The sequence below is a fragment of the Natrix helvetica genome (assembly GCF_964273705.1).
Source record: "Natrix helvetica genome assembly, chromosome: 2".
Lineage (NCBI taxonomy): Eukaryota > Metazoa > Chordata > Lepidosauria > Squamata > Natricidae > Natrix > Natrix helvetica.
Window position 1 is genome coordinate 291932863 of NC_138552.1, and position 17173 is coordinate 291950035.

General features: G+C 44.5%; 1 protein-coding gene across 2 annotated transcripts in view; it reads left to right on the forward strand.

Annotated features, from left to right (window-relative positions):
• The window catches only part of BRIP1 (BRCA1 interacting DNA helicase 1), a 130290-nt gene that overhangs the window by 35756 nt on the left and 77361 nt on the right, over window positions 1–17173 (forward strand). For both annotated transcript variants that reach the window (XM_081945389.1, XM_081945390.1), the window contains exon 7: window positions 14859–15152. In XM_081945389.1, the coding sequence (XP_081801515.1) occupies window positions 14859–15152 (294 nt within the window). The remainder of the gene's footprint in view (window positions 1–14858; window positions 15153–17173) is intronic.

A 17173-nucleotide genomic window follows, 5' to 3' on the forward strand; every position in this document is an offset into this window, starting at 1 on the left:
CTCTAGAAAGAGTGCAGAGAAGAGCAACAAAGATGATCAGGGGACTGGAGACTAAAACATATGAAGAACGGTTGCAGGAACTGGGTATGTCTAGTTTAATGAAAAGAAGGACTAGGAGAGACATGATAGCAGTGTTCCAATATCTCAGGGGTTGCCACAAAGAAGAGGGAGTCAAGCTATTCTCCAAGGCACCTGAGGACAGAACAAGAAGCAATGGGTGGAAACTAATCAAGGAGAGAAGCAACTTAGAACTGAGGAGAAACTTCCTGACAGTCAGAACAATTAATCAGTGGAACAGAAGTTGCCTCCAGAAGTTGTGAATGCCCCAACACTGGAAGTCTTTAAGAAGATGTTGGATAGCTAATTGTCTGAAACAGTCTAGGGTTTCCTGCCTAGGCAGGGGGTTGGACTAGAAGACCTCCAAGGTCCCTTCCAACTCTGCTATTGTATTATTGTATTATTGTAAGTGGAAGGGTTCTCCCTTGTCAGAGGCATCTTGGGTAAAGAGTAGATATATCCAAGCTGATCGCCTTATAGCAAAATTCCATGCAGAAAATCCAAACAAGCCGGGGGGGGGGGGGGGACACAGCCTTAAATCCTATACCTGTACTCAAATTGTTTTTACTTCGCACAGGTCACTTTTAGAAAGTGAGGGGAGCCGAATGTCAACTCATTAAGCTGTTAGGGTTCTAAATACCATGCAGAAATAAATCATTGTCCAAGGCAAAACATCCTTAAAGGTGCAATTTATTCCGCAGGCATGTTAGCACGGCTATGGAAAATTCCAACTCTGAATTACATCCTATAAGTTCACCCAGTTGAAAGTTCATGATCTCTCCCCACACCCACAAATCCATCACATGTTCCAATCATCATCTTCCACGCTGGCATGTACACCCATCTTCTTCCGGCCAGGTGTCGAGATGCGGAGACAAAAGATGACCTTGGCTTCTATAAAAGAATGTCAACATACATTCCACAATCCTACTCCTTTCTATTCCCCCCTCCCAACTACTACACTAATGAAACAGCATAGAGAATTATAAAAAAGTGTGGCAGGCCAAAGATCCTAAAAAGAATATAATTACAGGCCTGACAGGCGGCCTCTCCTCAAAAGAAAAACGTTTCCTGCAAAGAGAATAACATAAGAGTTAACATCACAAAATTAACCACCTCTTCTCCACCCAGGGGAACCCCTTGAGTTCTCGGGAAACTTCCCATTGAATTGCTTTACTAACTTCTCCACTTTTAGGTTCCTACTGTTCACCCAATTAGCTTCAGACCAAGGGTAACCCTTCCAATGCACTAAGTACTGTAAGCAACCCCTATTCAGCCTGAAATCTACAATTTTTTCCACCTCAGATTGTGTTTCCCCTTCCATCACTAAAGGAGGAGATTGAGCTTGGGTGGATGCTCTTCTGTTAGACTCAATTACTGGTTTCAACAAGCTACAATGAAATTCTGGGTCAATTTCCCCTAGACTTCTGGGTAGACTGAGTTGAACTGTAACTGAGTTAACTATCTTCACTATTGGGAATGGACCTAGAAATTTTGGACCCAATTCCTTGCTAAGCATTTCTAATCTTATGTATTTGGTAGATATAAAAACATTGTCCCCCACACGGTAGGGGTTTTGGAGCGAGCGATGTTGATCATCTTGCTTCTGGTAGGCTTCTGCCGCAACTGCTAGAGCCTTCTTCGCATTCTCCCATCCTTTCTTTAGCATGTCCATCCATTCACTCAAAGACATGAAGGAAGGAGGTTCTCTAGGCAGCTCAGGCATAGCAACAACTTCCATGCCACTGGTAATCTGGAAACCCGCTAATCCTCTGCTGCTGTGGACCGCATCGTTGTACGCCACTTCGGCGAAGGGTAGCAAGTCCGACCAGTTGTCCTCCTGATAGTCCACAAAACTCCGGATGTATTGTTCCACCACCGCATTGACTTCCTCTGCTGCGCCGTTCATGCTGGGATGAACTTCTGAGCTCAGTTCTTGTGTGGACCCAATGGATCTCAGGACCTCTCTCCAGAACTTGGCTGTGAACTGGACTCCACGGTCTGAAATGATCCTCTTGGGTACTCCGTGCAGGCGATAAATGTGTTTCACAAACATTTTCGCTAATTCGTTTGCGGATGGCAATCCTGAGCAAGCAATGAAGTGTGCCTGCTTAGAAAACAAATCAATCACAGTCCAAATTACTTTATGCCCACTGCTGTCTGGGAGTTCCAGGATGAAGTCCATTGCGACCTCTTCCCATGGCCGTTTAGGGCTCTCTGCTGCAGGTGCTGTAGGTTCTGGGCTCTTGGATTCAATCATCCACGGCTGGCCTTGTTCCTCCTCCGAGGCCTCCCCCTTGGTAGGACACCTCGTCACTTTAAGTTGGGGATCCTCTTCCAGAGGCTGTTGGCCCAGATGACTTTTCTGTGCTGGCATCAGGGGCCCTCTCTTTACCACCGTGGCAATTGGTACACACGCTTGTTCTTCGGCAATTCCCTCCTCCGAGGCCTCCCCCTTGGTAGGACTCTTTGTCACCTTAAGTTGGGGATCCTCTTCCAGAGGTCGTTTGCCCATATGACTTTTCTGTTCTGGCATCTGGGGCCCTCTCTTTACCACCATGGTGGTTGGTGCGCACGTTTGTGGCATTGGGGCTGGAGCCAAGCACTCTGACGCTCTGTGGCCAAGTTGACAACAATGGTGGCATTTAATTGGCCCCCACGAGGAATGGAACCTAGTTACATCTCTAAACTTAGGAACCGGTTCATCACACTGCCTTGCTCTCCAACTTGCAGCTGCCCCCTTGGAAAACCCTTCTTCCATGGTGGAGATTGCTTCTCTGTAGGAAGGTGGAGTAAGAACCTTTTGGGGCATTGCAGATGCACCTTGTCCCGCTTCCCATCTTGCAGGCCTGGCTTTGGTAATCCCTTCTTCCATGTTGGTGATTGCTACTCTGTAGGAAGGTGGGGTAAGAACCACTTGGGGCCTTGCAGGCGCACATTTTCCCGCCATCCATCCCGCAGGCCTCCCTTTGATAATACCTTCTTCCATGGAGATTTCTTCTCTGTAGGAAGGTCTGGTAAGAACCTTTTGGGGCCTTGCAGGGGAGACTGGAACCGGTGGGGAGGTCAATCCCTCGGTTGGCCACTGCCCAGCTTTCTGCCATGGTGCCATCTGCTGAGGGAGGGCAGGTGCCCACTGGCATCCCTCCCATCCATGACCTGGGGTTAAGACCCATCCCGGGTTTGCCTGCTTCACAGGTTGCAGCTCAACCAATGATGGCTGGCTAGGGGGTTTTATGTGCCAAGGACCCTCCTGCTGGCTTGGAGGAGTTATGGGCCAAGTAGGTGCCCTCTGCTGGCTTGGAGCATTTCCCCATGCTGATGGCAAAGGAGGTGGTAAGTAGCATCTCTTTTTTATTTTTATTTATTTATTTCTTGGATTTCTAAACCGCCCCCTCTCCCAAAAAGGGACTCGGGGCGGTGTACAGTCAAATGCAGATAAAAATACAATAATATAAAACAGTTAAATACATTTGGGTGGAGGAGATAAGGCTGTACAAGAAATAAATATACTATAAAAACCCTAAAAACATCCCCAATTAAAATACCCAAACCCAATTAAAATATATCCCCAGGAGGTAAAACTAAGAGAGTGCCAGGCCAGCTGATTGAAATAGGTGAGTCTTTAATTTTTGACGGAAGGAACGGAGGTCGGTGGTAGTTCGAATATCAGGGGGAAGGTCATTCCAGAGGAGTGGGCCCATCACAGAGAAGGACCTATTCCTAGGTGTCGCCCGCTGGCATTGCGGGCGACATCCAAGTCCTGGGAGGAAAGCCCAATTTACTGCCCAATTTGCTTCATTTACTGGTTGCAGCCCCATTTGTGGTGGCTTGCAAGTGACAGATGCTGGCAAAATCCCTTCTTCCTGCCTCCTTTGAAATTCCCATTTTGAAAGGGAAACTTTCTCCTAGCTAGTTGCAGGGTGATAAGCCATTTCATTTATTGCCGTCTGGAAGGAGCCCAAACCTCTGTTCTAGGTTTTTTTTTCCCCAAGCCTTGCTTCCAAGCTGTGGGGAAGGAGGGGGAGCATGCACTCACATTTTGCTGAAGAAGTACGTCTGCGACCTTCCTTCGTCTTGTCGTGTCTCCTCCTGCATTCCTCCTGATGCAATTAAACTGGAAGCAGCATTCCATTGCCTTTGAAGTTCCGCACTCAGCTTCTTATCACCAAAAGCTTCTCATTTATTCTTCGCTGAAATTTACGCTGTCCCGGTCAGCATTGGGAATGCCGAGACCCCATCACCAGATCTTCCATCACCAGCCCTTCCCCCTTGAGAGGGGGAGGGTGCTAGTGAATTATTTTAAAGTAGAGAGTTGGAATAATGTTAGGGTTCTAAATACCATGCAGAAATAAATCATTGTCCAAGGCAAAACATCCTTAAAGGTGCAATTTATTCCGCAGGCATGTTAGCACGGCTATGGAAAATTCCAACTCTGAATTACATCCTGTAAGTTCACCCAGTTGAAAGTTCATGATCTCTCCCCACACCCACAAATCCATCACATGTTCCAATCATCATCTTCCACGCTGGCATGTACACCCATCTTCTTCCGGCCAGGTGTCGAGATGCGGAGACAAAAGATGACCTTGGCTTCTATAAAAGAATGTCAACATACATTCCACAATCCTACTCCTTTCTATTCCCCCCTCCCAACTACTACACTAATGAAACAGCATAGAGAATTATAAAAAAGTGTGGCAGGCCAAAGATCCTAAAAAGAATATAATTACAGGCCTGACATAAGCATTGGCATGTCTGTTATAAGTTGCCATGGTGAGGAAAGTGGGGGAGCGCATTTCACACATACCTCTGGCTAGAGTCGGATCTCAGAGTACTACAGCAGGCTTGTGAGGCGTGCACCTCATTGGAGAATGTGATTTATGACACAGACTGAGACGAGGGAAGGAACAGGGGTAAAGTTCAGCCATAATTCAAATGAGGTTTAAATCTGACTGCAATGGGGTGTTGCCGAAATGGTGTTCCTAATAAATGATTGGTTTTCTTTTGAAACTTGACTCTAGGCTCATGAATTAATTAGGGCATCTTTCGGAAAACTGACAGAGGGATTCTTAGTCCTGTCTGAGCTTGGTTGTTTTCTCGCAGACCTTTCATGACCCAACTGGGTAACATCATCAGTGCTAGAGTACTGTGAATGGTCTTTGATTTTTAAGTACAGGTAGCCCTCCAATTACAGCCATCCGTTTAGTGACCGTTCAAAGTTACAGCAACACTGAAAAAGGTGGCTTACAATCGATCCTCACACGATCAAAATTCAGGCACTTAGTAACTGGCACACATTTACGACGGCTGCAGTGTCCTGGGTCAACCTTGAGCCTGCTGAGATTCGGACTGCCAAATTGCAGGCAGCCGGCAGTCAGCAGAAATAGCCTGCAGTACTGTACTCTAACCACTGTGCCACTACGGCTCATATAGATAGAAAGACTTAAGGGTTTTTTTGTTTGATTGTCTATGGGTTCACTGATAGGAGAGGCATGGTCAGATCTGAGAGTGGAATGGATGACATAGGTAGCCTACAGGTGGTCTTCCATCTCACAAGGCTTTATCCCCCTTCCCGATGATAATGGTGTTGTTATCCATTCAGTCGTGTCCGTGGCAGTTCTGTGGCTCAGGTGGTCTTCCCACGTGAGCCAATCTTGCACTGCTTCTTTGAGTTGTTCTGTTCTTTGACTGGTGGCAGCTTTGATGGTGTCCAACCAACCTGTTCTTTGATGGCCTGGTTTCCTTTTAGAATGGAATGGAATAGAAAGGAATAGGAATAGAATAGAATAGCAATAAATAGAATAGGAATGGAATAGAATAGCAGTGAATAGAATAGAGCAGAACAGAATAGCAATGAAATGAATTGAATAGAATAGAATATAGATTTGAATAGATTATAGAATAGAATAGAATAACTATGAATAGAATAGAATTGAATAGAATATAGAATAGAATAACTATGAATTGAATAGAATTGAATTGAGTACAGAATAGAACAGAACAGAATAGAATAGAATAGAATTCTTTATTGGCCAAGAATGATTGGACACACAAGGAATTTGTCTTTGGTGCAGATGCTCTCAGTGTAAAATAAAAAGACAAGATACATTCGTCAAGAATCATAAGGTACAACAATACAATACAATACAATACAATAGTAGAGTTGGAAGGGACCTTGGAGGTCTTCTAGTCCAACCCCCTGCCTAGGCAGGAAACCCTATACCGTTTCAGACAAATGGCTATCCAACATCTTCTTAAAGACTTCCAGTGTTGGGACATTCACAACTTCTGGAGGCAAGCTGTTCCACTGATTAATTGTTCTCACTGTCAGGAAATTTCTCCTCAGTTCTAAGTTGCTTTTCTCCTTGATTAGTTTCCACCCATTGCTTCTTGTTCTACCCTAACAATTAATGATAGTCATAGGGTACAAATAAGCAATCAGGAAACAATCAATATCAATATAAATCGTAAGAATAAAAGCCACAAAATTACAGTCCTGCAGTCATAAGTGGGAGGAGATGGGGGATAGGAACGATGAGAAGACTATTAGTAATAGTAAGGCAGCCTTAGTGAATGGTTTGACAGTGGTGATTTTACCGCTAACTCTTCCCAACATAATTGCTTTCTCCAGTGAATTTCCCCGCATGACATGGTCAACATAAGCGAGACGTAGTTTCGTGCTTCTGCCTTCCAGTGACATGTCTGGTGTTATGCACTTCAGTGCTTCCATGTTGATTGCCTTTGCTGTCCAAGGAATGTGCGGGAGCCGCCTCCAACACCCCAACTCAAACGAGTCTGTGTTCTTCCTATCTTGCTCTTAACTTCTATATATATACACTATATTGCCAAAAGTATTCGTTCATCCATCCAAATAATCAGAATCAGGTGTTCCAATCACTTCCATGGCCACAGGGGTATAAAATCAAGTCCCTAGGCATGCAGACTGTTTTGACAAACATTTGTGAAAGAAGGGGTCGCTCTCAGGAGCTCAGTGAATTCCAGCGTGGAACTGTGATAGGATGCCACCTGTGCAACAAATCCAGTCGTGAATTTTCCTCGCTCCTAAATATTCCACAGTCCACTGTCAGCTGTATTATAAGAACGTGGAGGTGTTTGGGAACGACAGCAACTCAGCCACGAAGTGGTAGGCCACATAAACCCCTCCAACATCAGTGTGTGACCCCACAAATGCGCTTCTGGAAGAATGGTCAAAAATTCCCATAAACACACTCCTGAACCTTGTGGACAGCCTTCCCAGAAGAGTTGAAGCTGTTATAGCTGCCAAGGGTGGACCGACGTCATATTGAACCCTATGGATTAGGAATGGGATGTCACTTACAGTAAGTTCCTATGCGAGGAAAGGCAGGTGAGCGAATACTTTTGGCAATGTAGTGTATAAAAAAACCTTTTGCTTGATCTTGCAAAAAAAGCACTCTTTTCTGTTTAGTGTGTGCTTCTTACTTCAGCAGAAACAAAAACCACAACATTAACACAGGCTTTCTCTTGTCTTGTAGCCTGCGTCTTTCCCAGCTTTCCGAGATAATGTCAATAATTGCACATGAGATCTTTTTTCAGGTAAAACTGGCTTCTTCCCTAGGAAATTGCCAGACATAGACAACTGATCTGTCTGGTAAATTAGACTGGATCTGTCGAGGGTTATTCTGCAATTTTAGGCAGGGACCTTTGCCAACATTGCCTGAAAGGGCTGTTGTTTGCGTCAGGGGTCTCCTACACACCTGGTCCTTGATATACGACCACAAAAGGCCACCAGAGCTCAAACAAGTCGGTTTTCTTTCTGTCTTCCTTTTTCAAGGATGAGATTTTCACAAACGTAGGTAGCTACGGGGAATACCATAGAGCAGATTCACCTATGTTTGATTGACTAAAATCCAGGAAAAGCTTCCTTAGGCTGACAGAAGTCTTTGAAAAATGGAACGGAACGGAACAGAATAGAATAGAATATACTGTATATATATAAAAACTGGTGTGTGTGTGTGTGTGTCCCAGCATAACTGGAACGCCTTAAGCAATTTTAACCAAACTTGGTACACAGATGACTTACCTCTGAGAAAAATATTGTGGGGGGTAAGACCCTTAAAACTCCTTGGGCTGTGTATTCTGTTAAGATACAGCCTGTTATTCCTTAAAATGGCTTCTACTGTACTGCTCTAAAATGGCTTCTACTGTGCAGCACAAGGGAGTTGCCATGATAACGGCTTCACAGTACGCCACAAGGGGGCTCTCTCCGGTAAGGGGGAAAATCCAACATTAGAAATTATGATTGAAATTGATATTAGGTTATAGGAATCATAAATGTAAAAAGGAAATTGTAACTGGAAAATGAATGGAAAATATGTATGACGATAAACAAAATGGGATACAACAATGTCTTAGGAATGGGAAGAATGGATGTAGAACGTGATTTTTTATGTTTGGTTTTGTAAAAAGCTCAATAAAAATCGTTTATAAAAATAAAAGAAATTACGTTTGGTCCGGATATTTTCCCCCTATCAATAAATACTCAGAAAATGCCAGGTTATTAGCTAATAGACAATATAATAGAATATAGAAGGGAATAGGACTACTGTCATTTTTCTGTCACTTTAAATGTCACATCAATTTAAAAGCAGAGAGGACCTATGGAAAGCTATAAAGAACCAAAACTGGATGGAACCAACGAAGGAGCTGGCACCTGGGACTGATGAAAGCTGGGAAGTATGGAAATTGTTTAATAGACAGCGCATGGGTACAACGAGATCTGAACAGTGGGGCTATCTAATGGCTTCTGCTCTTTGTGATTGTGGTGACATGCAGACCACAACACACATGTATACCTGCCCCTTGTGCCCCGATCAGTCTACACTTGACCTCATGGCAGTGTGACAGAACACAATTAATGTTGCTAGTTTCTGGGCAAGATCTGTAACTTGTACCTATTTTAATCTGGTGTATTTTGTATTTTAAATTTCATGTCATACAGTATGCCTTACTTACTTTAATTATGATGCTTCTGACATGAATCAACAAGCAAACCAGCTGATGTCCCTTCCCCCTTCCCTACACTTCCATTACAGGTAGTCCTCGACTTACAACCAGAATGGAACCCCCTCACTTCTGTCGTTAAGTGAAACATTTGTTCAGCGAGTTTTGCCGCATCTTACGACCTTCCTTGCCCCGGCTGTTAAGTGAATAATGATGGTAACCATTAAGTGATAATGTTGGTAACTCAGTTGAGTGAAAATCCGGCTTCCCCATTGACTTTGCTTGTGAAAAGGGACACTGCCACCATCACAAATATGAACCAGTTGTGGATTTTGATCACATGACCACAGGGATGCTACAGAGGTTGAAATAATTGTGAAAAACAGTCCTAAGCCACCTTTTTCAGTGGCATTCTATCTCTGATTGGTCAGTAAATGAACTGTGCTAAGTCGAGGACTACCTGTATTTCCTGAAGCCATCTGCCCCATGGGCTGGTTCCTAACTAGTCCCCCTTCTCAAGGTGTTCCCCGTTGGGTCAAACGTGCCTACCAAGCATTCCATCAACAGGCGCTTTCTCCTAGTTTTGTCCGCTCGTGTGCCTGGCCGCGTGCGCCTAGCAATGTCTTTCCTCCCTCTTTCCTGAAAAAAAGCCGACAGGAGCGTCGACTGTAATATCACGCGGCCTGCTTTGCGTTCCAGTTTTTCTGTCCGACTGTAGAGCCGAGGCCAAGATATCAGGGTATGTAATGGACACCCGCTGTCAGCTGTTGTCCTCCTCGCCGGCTGACAAGAGGTCCATTCATAAGCCTCCCTTTTATCCTTGGGGAGGTGGGGGGGGTGAATAAGTAATTATTCAATATCGAGAAGAGCGCCTATTTGGAAGCCTCTATTTAATGTGGCAGGACGACATAATGAAACCTGCCGTTTCTGGCAACCCGAGAGAGGAATGTAACAATTCTAGCACGGCCGGTAACTTTATCCAGATGGACGGCCCGTTTCTTTGGCACGTCAACCGGCCTTTTCTCCCGCTGACTGGCAGCTCTTGAAGGGGTTGCATTGACGTCCCTCCTATCCTGCATTGTCATTTTTTAACGGCAGACAAGCTCCAGTGGGAGCGGGCGGTAATTTGAATCCGCTTTTCCATAGAGCCGAGGCGAAGAGATAGTTGATCCTGACTATTGTAGCATAACGCGCCCGGTGACTTAGCATTTGCTTTACAGGGGATAATCTTACTGATTACAATTAAGAAGAGGAGGGGGGAATTTGGACAGGAATATTGCGTGTCTGATTCTCCGTGTCAGTGTGACTTTTTTTTTTTTTTATGTCGGAAAGGCGATGTCGTCTCCCTGTCATTGTCACTGTTATTCTTGGCCTTGTAAGGATCACAGTTCAGAGTGAATGCTGGAATATCAGAGAGGGAATAAAATAAAAGAAACCTTAACCTTTAACATTGCAACCGTCTGTTTAGGGCTCTGCATTCAGTAGGTTTTGTAGCTAGGAAAATGTGCTTAGGTTAATTTTAACGCATTCAGCATTTTTATCCAATATTTCCTGAGCTGCTTCACCTATAACAGTGGTCGGCAAGCCGCGGCTCGCGAGCCAAATGTGGCTCTTTACAGCTCGGAAAATTACAGCCTGGGAGACTTGTTGTCAATCGCCCGGGCTTTTGCAGAAGCTTCCCTCCGAAGCGTTCCGAGGGAGGGCTGTAAACTTCCCTCCGAAGTCTTGGAAAGTTCTGAGGAGCCCCCCAAGGCAAAACTCCAAGTACGTCTCTGATTCATCTCTGTCAGTCTCTCTCTGATTCCCTCCCTCACTCCCTCTCTCTGTTCCTCTCTCTGTCTGTCTGTCTCATTCACGCACACACACACACACACTGTGGTCACCTTGTTGAGTGTTCCAATCACATTTGAAACACTTGGAACACTCAACAAGGTGACCACAGTGTGTGTGTGTGTGTGTGTGTGTGTGTGTGTGTGAGAATGAGACAGACAGACAGAGAGAGGAACAGAGAGAGGGAGTGAGGGAGGGAATCAGAGAGAGACTGACACACACACACACACACAGACACACAGAGACAGAGAGGGGGAGGGAGGGAGAAAAAGATAGACAGACAGAGAGAGAGAGACACACACAGTGAGTGATTAAGTGAATGAGTGAGAGACAGACACACCCACATACACAGAGTGACAGAGAGAGAGGAAGGGAGGGGAGAGAGACAGAGGGAGAGACAGACAGACAGACACACACACACACAGAGTGAGAGACAGAAAGACACACACACACACAGAGTGACAGAGATGGGGGAAGGAGGAGAGAGAGAGAGAGATACAGAGAGAGAGACAGACAGATAGACACCCAGAGAAAATGACAGAGGGAGAGAGAGGGAGGGAGGGAGGGAGAGAGAGACAAAGAGCCAGAGAGAGAGAGAGAAAGAAAAAGAAAAAAAGAAAGAAAGTGGGAGAGAGAGATGAAATTAAAATCAACAACATACAAACCTGACTTACTCAAACTATCCAAGGAAATGCAAGGCCAATGTTCACATTAGTGGTTGTGACTTTGTCAGTCATTGTCAGGATGTAATTTTCTCTACATTGTAAGGCAAATTTTACGGAATTTAACGTTATCGATAAATAATATCGTTCTAAAGTTTTTGTTTTATTAGTTGTGTTATTTGTATCCTCCCGACCTATGTGGATACTTGCATGCAGAATATTCTCAATAAAAACTTATTGAAACTAAAAACAGTGTACCATCCTATGTATTTTCGGTTTTTAAAATGTGGCTCTCAAAATAAATTTCAATCGTGGTTTTGGCGAGATTTGGCTCAGTTGAAAAAAAAGGTTGCCCACCACTGACCTATAACTCTCTGGCCGGTTTCTGCTTTGATAATTGAATTTTGCTTGTTAAAAATGAAGTGAAGATCTCGGCTGGTTTGTAACTTCACTGCATTCTAAACTTTGTTCCTTATATTCATTCATTTTTAGCTGCATTTATTTCAGTGTTACTCTGTTGTCCATGTTGTTTGATTAAGTGGAATGACTGTGAAATTGCAATAAAAGCATCTAAAGATGTATTGGCTATGTAAAGTGCTATTTTATTTGCAGATTTTTCTGCTCTCATAGTCAGACATGTAAGTTAATACAGAATGCTAGATAAAAGGGAGTAAATTTTATATTCCCACTGGTGCTCGGTTCAGTAAAAATATAGGTTATTAGGAAATCATTAGGAAATGATAAGAGAACATATTTATTTTCCCAAGTGATGTTTTCTTTACCAGAATTAAAAAGAAATAAAGTGAGAGGTTATAACTGAGAGCAGATGGTACAGAATTATTTTCGGATTGGTATTATTTTTGTAATGATCACGGAAGAAGTTTGGTATAGTGGTTAAGGCATCAGGCTAAAAACCAGGAAAGTGAGTTCTAGTCTTGCTTTAGACACTGGCTGCATGAACTTTGAGCCAGTCACCAGCAGAAAGTGAGTTCTAGTCCTACCTTAACCATGAAAGCTGACTGGATGACTTTGGGTCAGGCACCAGGAGAAAGTGAGTTCTAGTCCTACCTTAACCATGAAATCTGACTGGGTGACTTTGAGCCAGTCACCAGCAGAAAGTGAGTTCTAGTCCTACCTTAACCATGAAAGCTGACTGGATGACTTTGGGCCAGTCACCAGGAGACAGTGAGTTCTAGTCCTACTTTAGCCATGAAATCTGACTGGGTGACTTTGAGCCAGTCACCAGCAGAAAGTGAGTTCTAGTCCTACCTTAACCATGAAAGCTGACTGGATGACTTTGGGTCAGGCACCAGGAGAAAGTGAGTTCTAGTCCTACCTTAACCATGAAATCTGACTGGGTGACTTTGGGTCAGGCACTCAGGAGAAAGTGAGTTCTAGTCCTACCTTAACCATGAAAGCTGACTGGATGACTTTGAGCCAGTCACCAGCAGAAAGTGAGTTCTAGTCCTACCTTAACCATGAAAGCTGACTGGATGACTTTGGGCCAGTCACCAGGAGACAGTGAGTTCTAGTCCTACTTTAGCCATGAAATCTGACTGGGTAACTTTGGGCCAGTCACTAGGTGACAGTGTCTTCTAGTCCTACCTTAGCCATAAAAGCTGACTGGATGACTTTGAGCCAGTCACCAGGAGAAAGTGAGTTCTAGTCCTACCTTAGCCATGAAATCTGACTGGGTGACTTTGGGCCAATCACTAGGAGATGGTGAGTTGCAGTCCCGCCTTAGACATGAAAGCTGACTGGATGACTTTGGGCCAGTCACCAGGAGACAGTGAGTTCTAGTCCTACTTTAGCCATGAAATCTGACTGGGTGACTTTGAGCCAGTCACCAGCAGAAAGTGAGTTCTAGTCCTACCTTAACCATGAAAGCTGACTGGATGACTTTGGGTCAGGCACCAGGAGAAAGTGAGTTCTAGTCCTACCTTAACCATGAAATCTGACTGGGTGACTTTGAGCCAGTCACCAGCAGAAAGTGAGTTCTAGTCCTACCTTAACCATGAAAGCTGACTGGATGACTTTGGGCCAGTCACCAGGAGACAGTGAGTTCTAGTCCTACTTTAGCCATGAAATCTGACTGGGTGACTTTGAGCCAGTCACCAGCAGAAAGTGAGTTCTAGTCCTACCTTAACCATGAAAGCTGACTGGATGACTTTGGGTCAGGCACCAGGAGAAAGTGAGTTCTAGTCCTACCTTAACCATGAAATCTGACTGGGTGACTTTGGGTCAGGCACTCAGGAGAAAGTGAGTTCTAGTCCTACCTTAACCATGAAAGCTGACTGGATGACTTTGAGCCAGTCACCAGCAGAAAGTGAGTTCTAGTCCTACCTTAACCATGAAAGCTGACTGGATGACTTTGGGCCAGTCACCAGGAGACAGTGAGTTCTAGTCCTACTTTAGCCATGAAATCTGACTGGGTAACTTTGGGCCAGTCACTAGGTGACAGTGTCTTCTAGTCCTACCTTAGCCATAAAAGCTGACTGGATGACTTTGAGCCAGTCACCAGGAGAAAGTGAGTTCTAGTCCTACCTTAGCCATGAAATCTGACTGGGTGACTTTGGGCCAATCACTAGGAGATGGTGAGTTGCAGTCCCGCCTTAGACATGAAAGCTGACTGGATGACTTTGGGCCAGTCACCAGGAGACAGTGAGTTCTAGTCCTACTTTAGCCATGAAATCTGACTGGGTGACTTTGAGCCAGTCACCAGCAGAAAGTGAGTTCTAGTCCTACCTTAACCATGAAAGCTGACTGGGTGACTTTGGGCCAGTCACTAGGAGATGGTGAGTTGCAGTCCTGCCTTAGACATGAAAGCTGGCTGGATGACTTTGGGCCAGTCACCAGGAGACAGAGAATTCTAGTCCCGTCTTAAACCATGAAAGTCAGCTGCATAACCTTGAGTCAGTCACTTTCTCTCAACTGTAGGATGGAGGCAATGGCAACCCCATTCCTGAAAAACCTTGCAAAAAAGCTGCCGTGATTTATCTAGGCCAGGGGTGTCCAAACTTGGGAACTTTAAGACTTGTGGACTTCAACTCCCAGAATTCCCCAGCCAGCCTGGCTGGGGAATTCTGGGAGTTGAAGTCCACAAGTCTTAAAGTTCCCAAGTTTGGACACCCCTGATCTACGCAGTCGTCAAAAACTGGATAGAACTAAACAGAAGGAAAAAAGACCATTTCATACTTAATGGAATGGTTTTAATTTTAATTTCTCTTTGAAAAATTTGCCATCAGGTCAAAAGGAACTTTTTCTAGAAGGGGGAAAAAGACTGTCAAATTAATACCTTTAAACGGGATTTTGTTTTTTCCATAGATGCAGCCTTCCAGTCCCTGCACGACGTGTTCCTGCTTTGCCATCCAGCAAAACACCAAAAATGCAGCTGAGGCCAAGAAGGAGAATGGCGGGAAGTTGCCCGTCCCCAAAATATTTTTTGGCACGCGTACACACAAGCAAATAGCTCAGATTGTGAAGGAGCTGCACAGGACGGGCTACTCATATGTCCGCATGACCATTCTGTCAAGCAGGGAGTATTCCTGCGTCCATCCGAGGATCTCCCGAGGTAGCAACAAGAATGAAAAATGCGCAGAGTTGCTGGAAGGGAAAGAGGTGAGTGATTTCAGAAGAACAGAGTTGGGAGGGACCTTGGAGGGCTTCTAGTCCAACCCCCTGCTGAAGCAGGAGACTAGATACAGGTACCGTACTTTTCGGAGTATAAGACGCACCCTTTTCCCCCAAAAAAGAGGGTGAAAATCTGGGTGGGTCTTATACACTGAATACAGCATTTTTGGCCTCCCAAAACCTTGCCCCCTTTGCAAAAAAAGACATGCATAGGCTTTGGGAGGCCTGCAAAGTGCTCCTGGGGGCTGGGGAGGGCAAAAACAAGGGAAAAACGGCCCATTTTCTTGTGTTTGCCGCCCCCCCAGCCCCCAGGAGCTCTCTACAAGCCTCCTAAAGGCTATGGGTGTGGGAAACCGGGAAGCTTTCAGATTTGGATTTTCCCAGATGTGCCAACATGGCTCTCTTAATAAATTGGAACTTTGAGCAATACTTTGCCTTGGACTCTGATTTTCTTTTGGATCCTATTTAGAACCTTGACAAACTCACTAACTGCAGTGATTGGCTTAACACGTATGGCAAGAAAGGTTGCAAAATGGGGCAAAACTCACTTAACAAATGTCTTACTTAGCAAGAGAAGTTTTGGGCTCAATTGTGGTCTTAAGTTGAGGCCTACTTGTAAATAGAAGGCAGATAGGATAGATGACTGGCTGGGGAATTCTGGGAGTTGAAGTCCACCTGTCTTAAGGTTGCCACGATTAGGAAACTCGGGGTTAAGGTATTAGTGTCAGGGTTCCAAATAACATGCAAAATTAAATCAGAGTCCAAGGCAAAGTATTCCTCAAAGTTCCAATTTATTAAGAAAGTCATGTTGGCACATCTGTGAAAACCCGAATCTGAAAGCTTCCTGGTTTTCCCCACCCAGTTGAGAGTTCATGATTTTGCCCCCACACCCACAAGTCCATCACATGGTCCAATCTCCCACTGCCATGCTGGCAGTTTCCACCCATCCAGTTCCGGTCAGGTGCAGAGATGTAGAGACAAAGGATGACCTTGACTTTCTAGAAAGGAATTTTATTTTGACAACAACACATTCTACTCCTTACTATTCCCCCTCCCAATTCCCCACTAATGAAACAGCATAGTAGAATAGAATATTAGTGTGGCAGGCCAAAGATCGAAAAGGAACCGGCTGCAGGCCTGACAATTAGATTTAGGAGTACGGTGACCTAGATATACTTAGTGAGGAAAACTCGCTGTCTGATTTTGGGCCAGCCACTCTCTCTCAGCCCATCTGACTTCACTGGGTTGTTGTGAGGCAAAAGAAGAGGAGAAAGGAGCACTAAATTAGAAGAAAAGAGAAGAAAATCTTTATTGAGACTATACTGGACTAGACCAAAACAGAATAGAAGAATCAAATCGAATCAAAATTTTATTGTCAATTTAAATCTATATAAAAATGGCTCTGTGTTTGTGTGTGTATGTTCAAGCATAACTCTGGAACGCCTTGAGCACTTTTAACCAAACTTGGTACACAGATGACTTACCTTCTGGAGAAAAATATTGTGGGGGTAAGATACCCCTAAAACCCCTTGGGGTGTGCATTCTGTTAAGATACAGCCTTTTGTGCCTTAAAATGGCTTCTACTGTACTGCTCTAAAATGGCTTCTACTGTGCAGCACAGTGGAGTTGCCATGGTAACGACTTCACAGTACTCCACAAGGGGGCTCCCTCTGGTAAGGGAGAAAATCCAATATTAGAAATTACGTTTGGTCCGGACATTTTCCCCCTATAAATAAATACCCGGGCAAACTTGTTACAGAATCTGGTAGTCCTGCTAGAAATACTTCGAAACCTCCCCCCCCAGAGAGGAGCAACAGAAACAGACCATAAAATGGGTGTGTGGGGTCTCTAACAATGCTTTGAGATCTAAGCACATAGGGCTTACAAGCAGTATCCTGACATACGTTAGATATGTTTGTCACCTTGACTTACTTATAAATTAATAAAGGTGGGATAAAAACTCTAATAAATGAATAAATACACGTTGAGCTCCTGCACAAAAGGGGCAA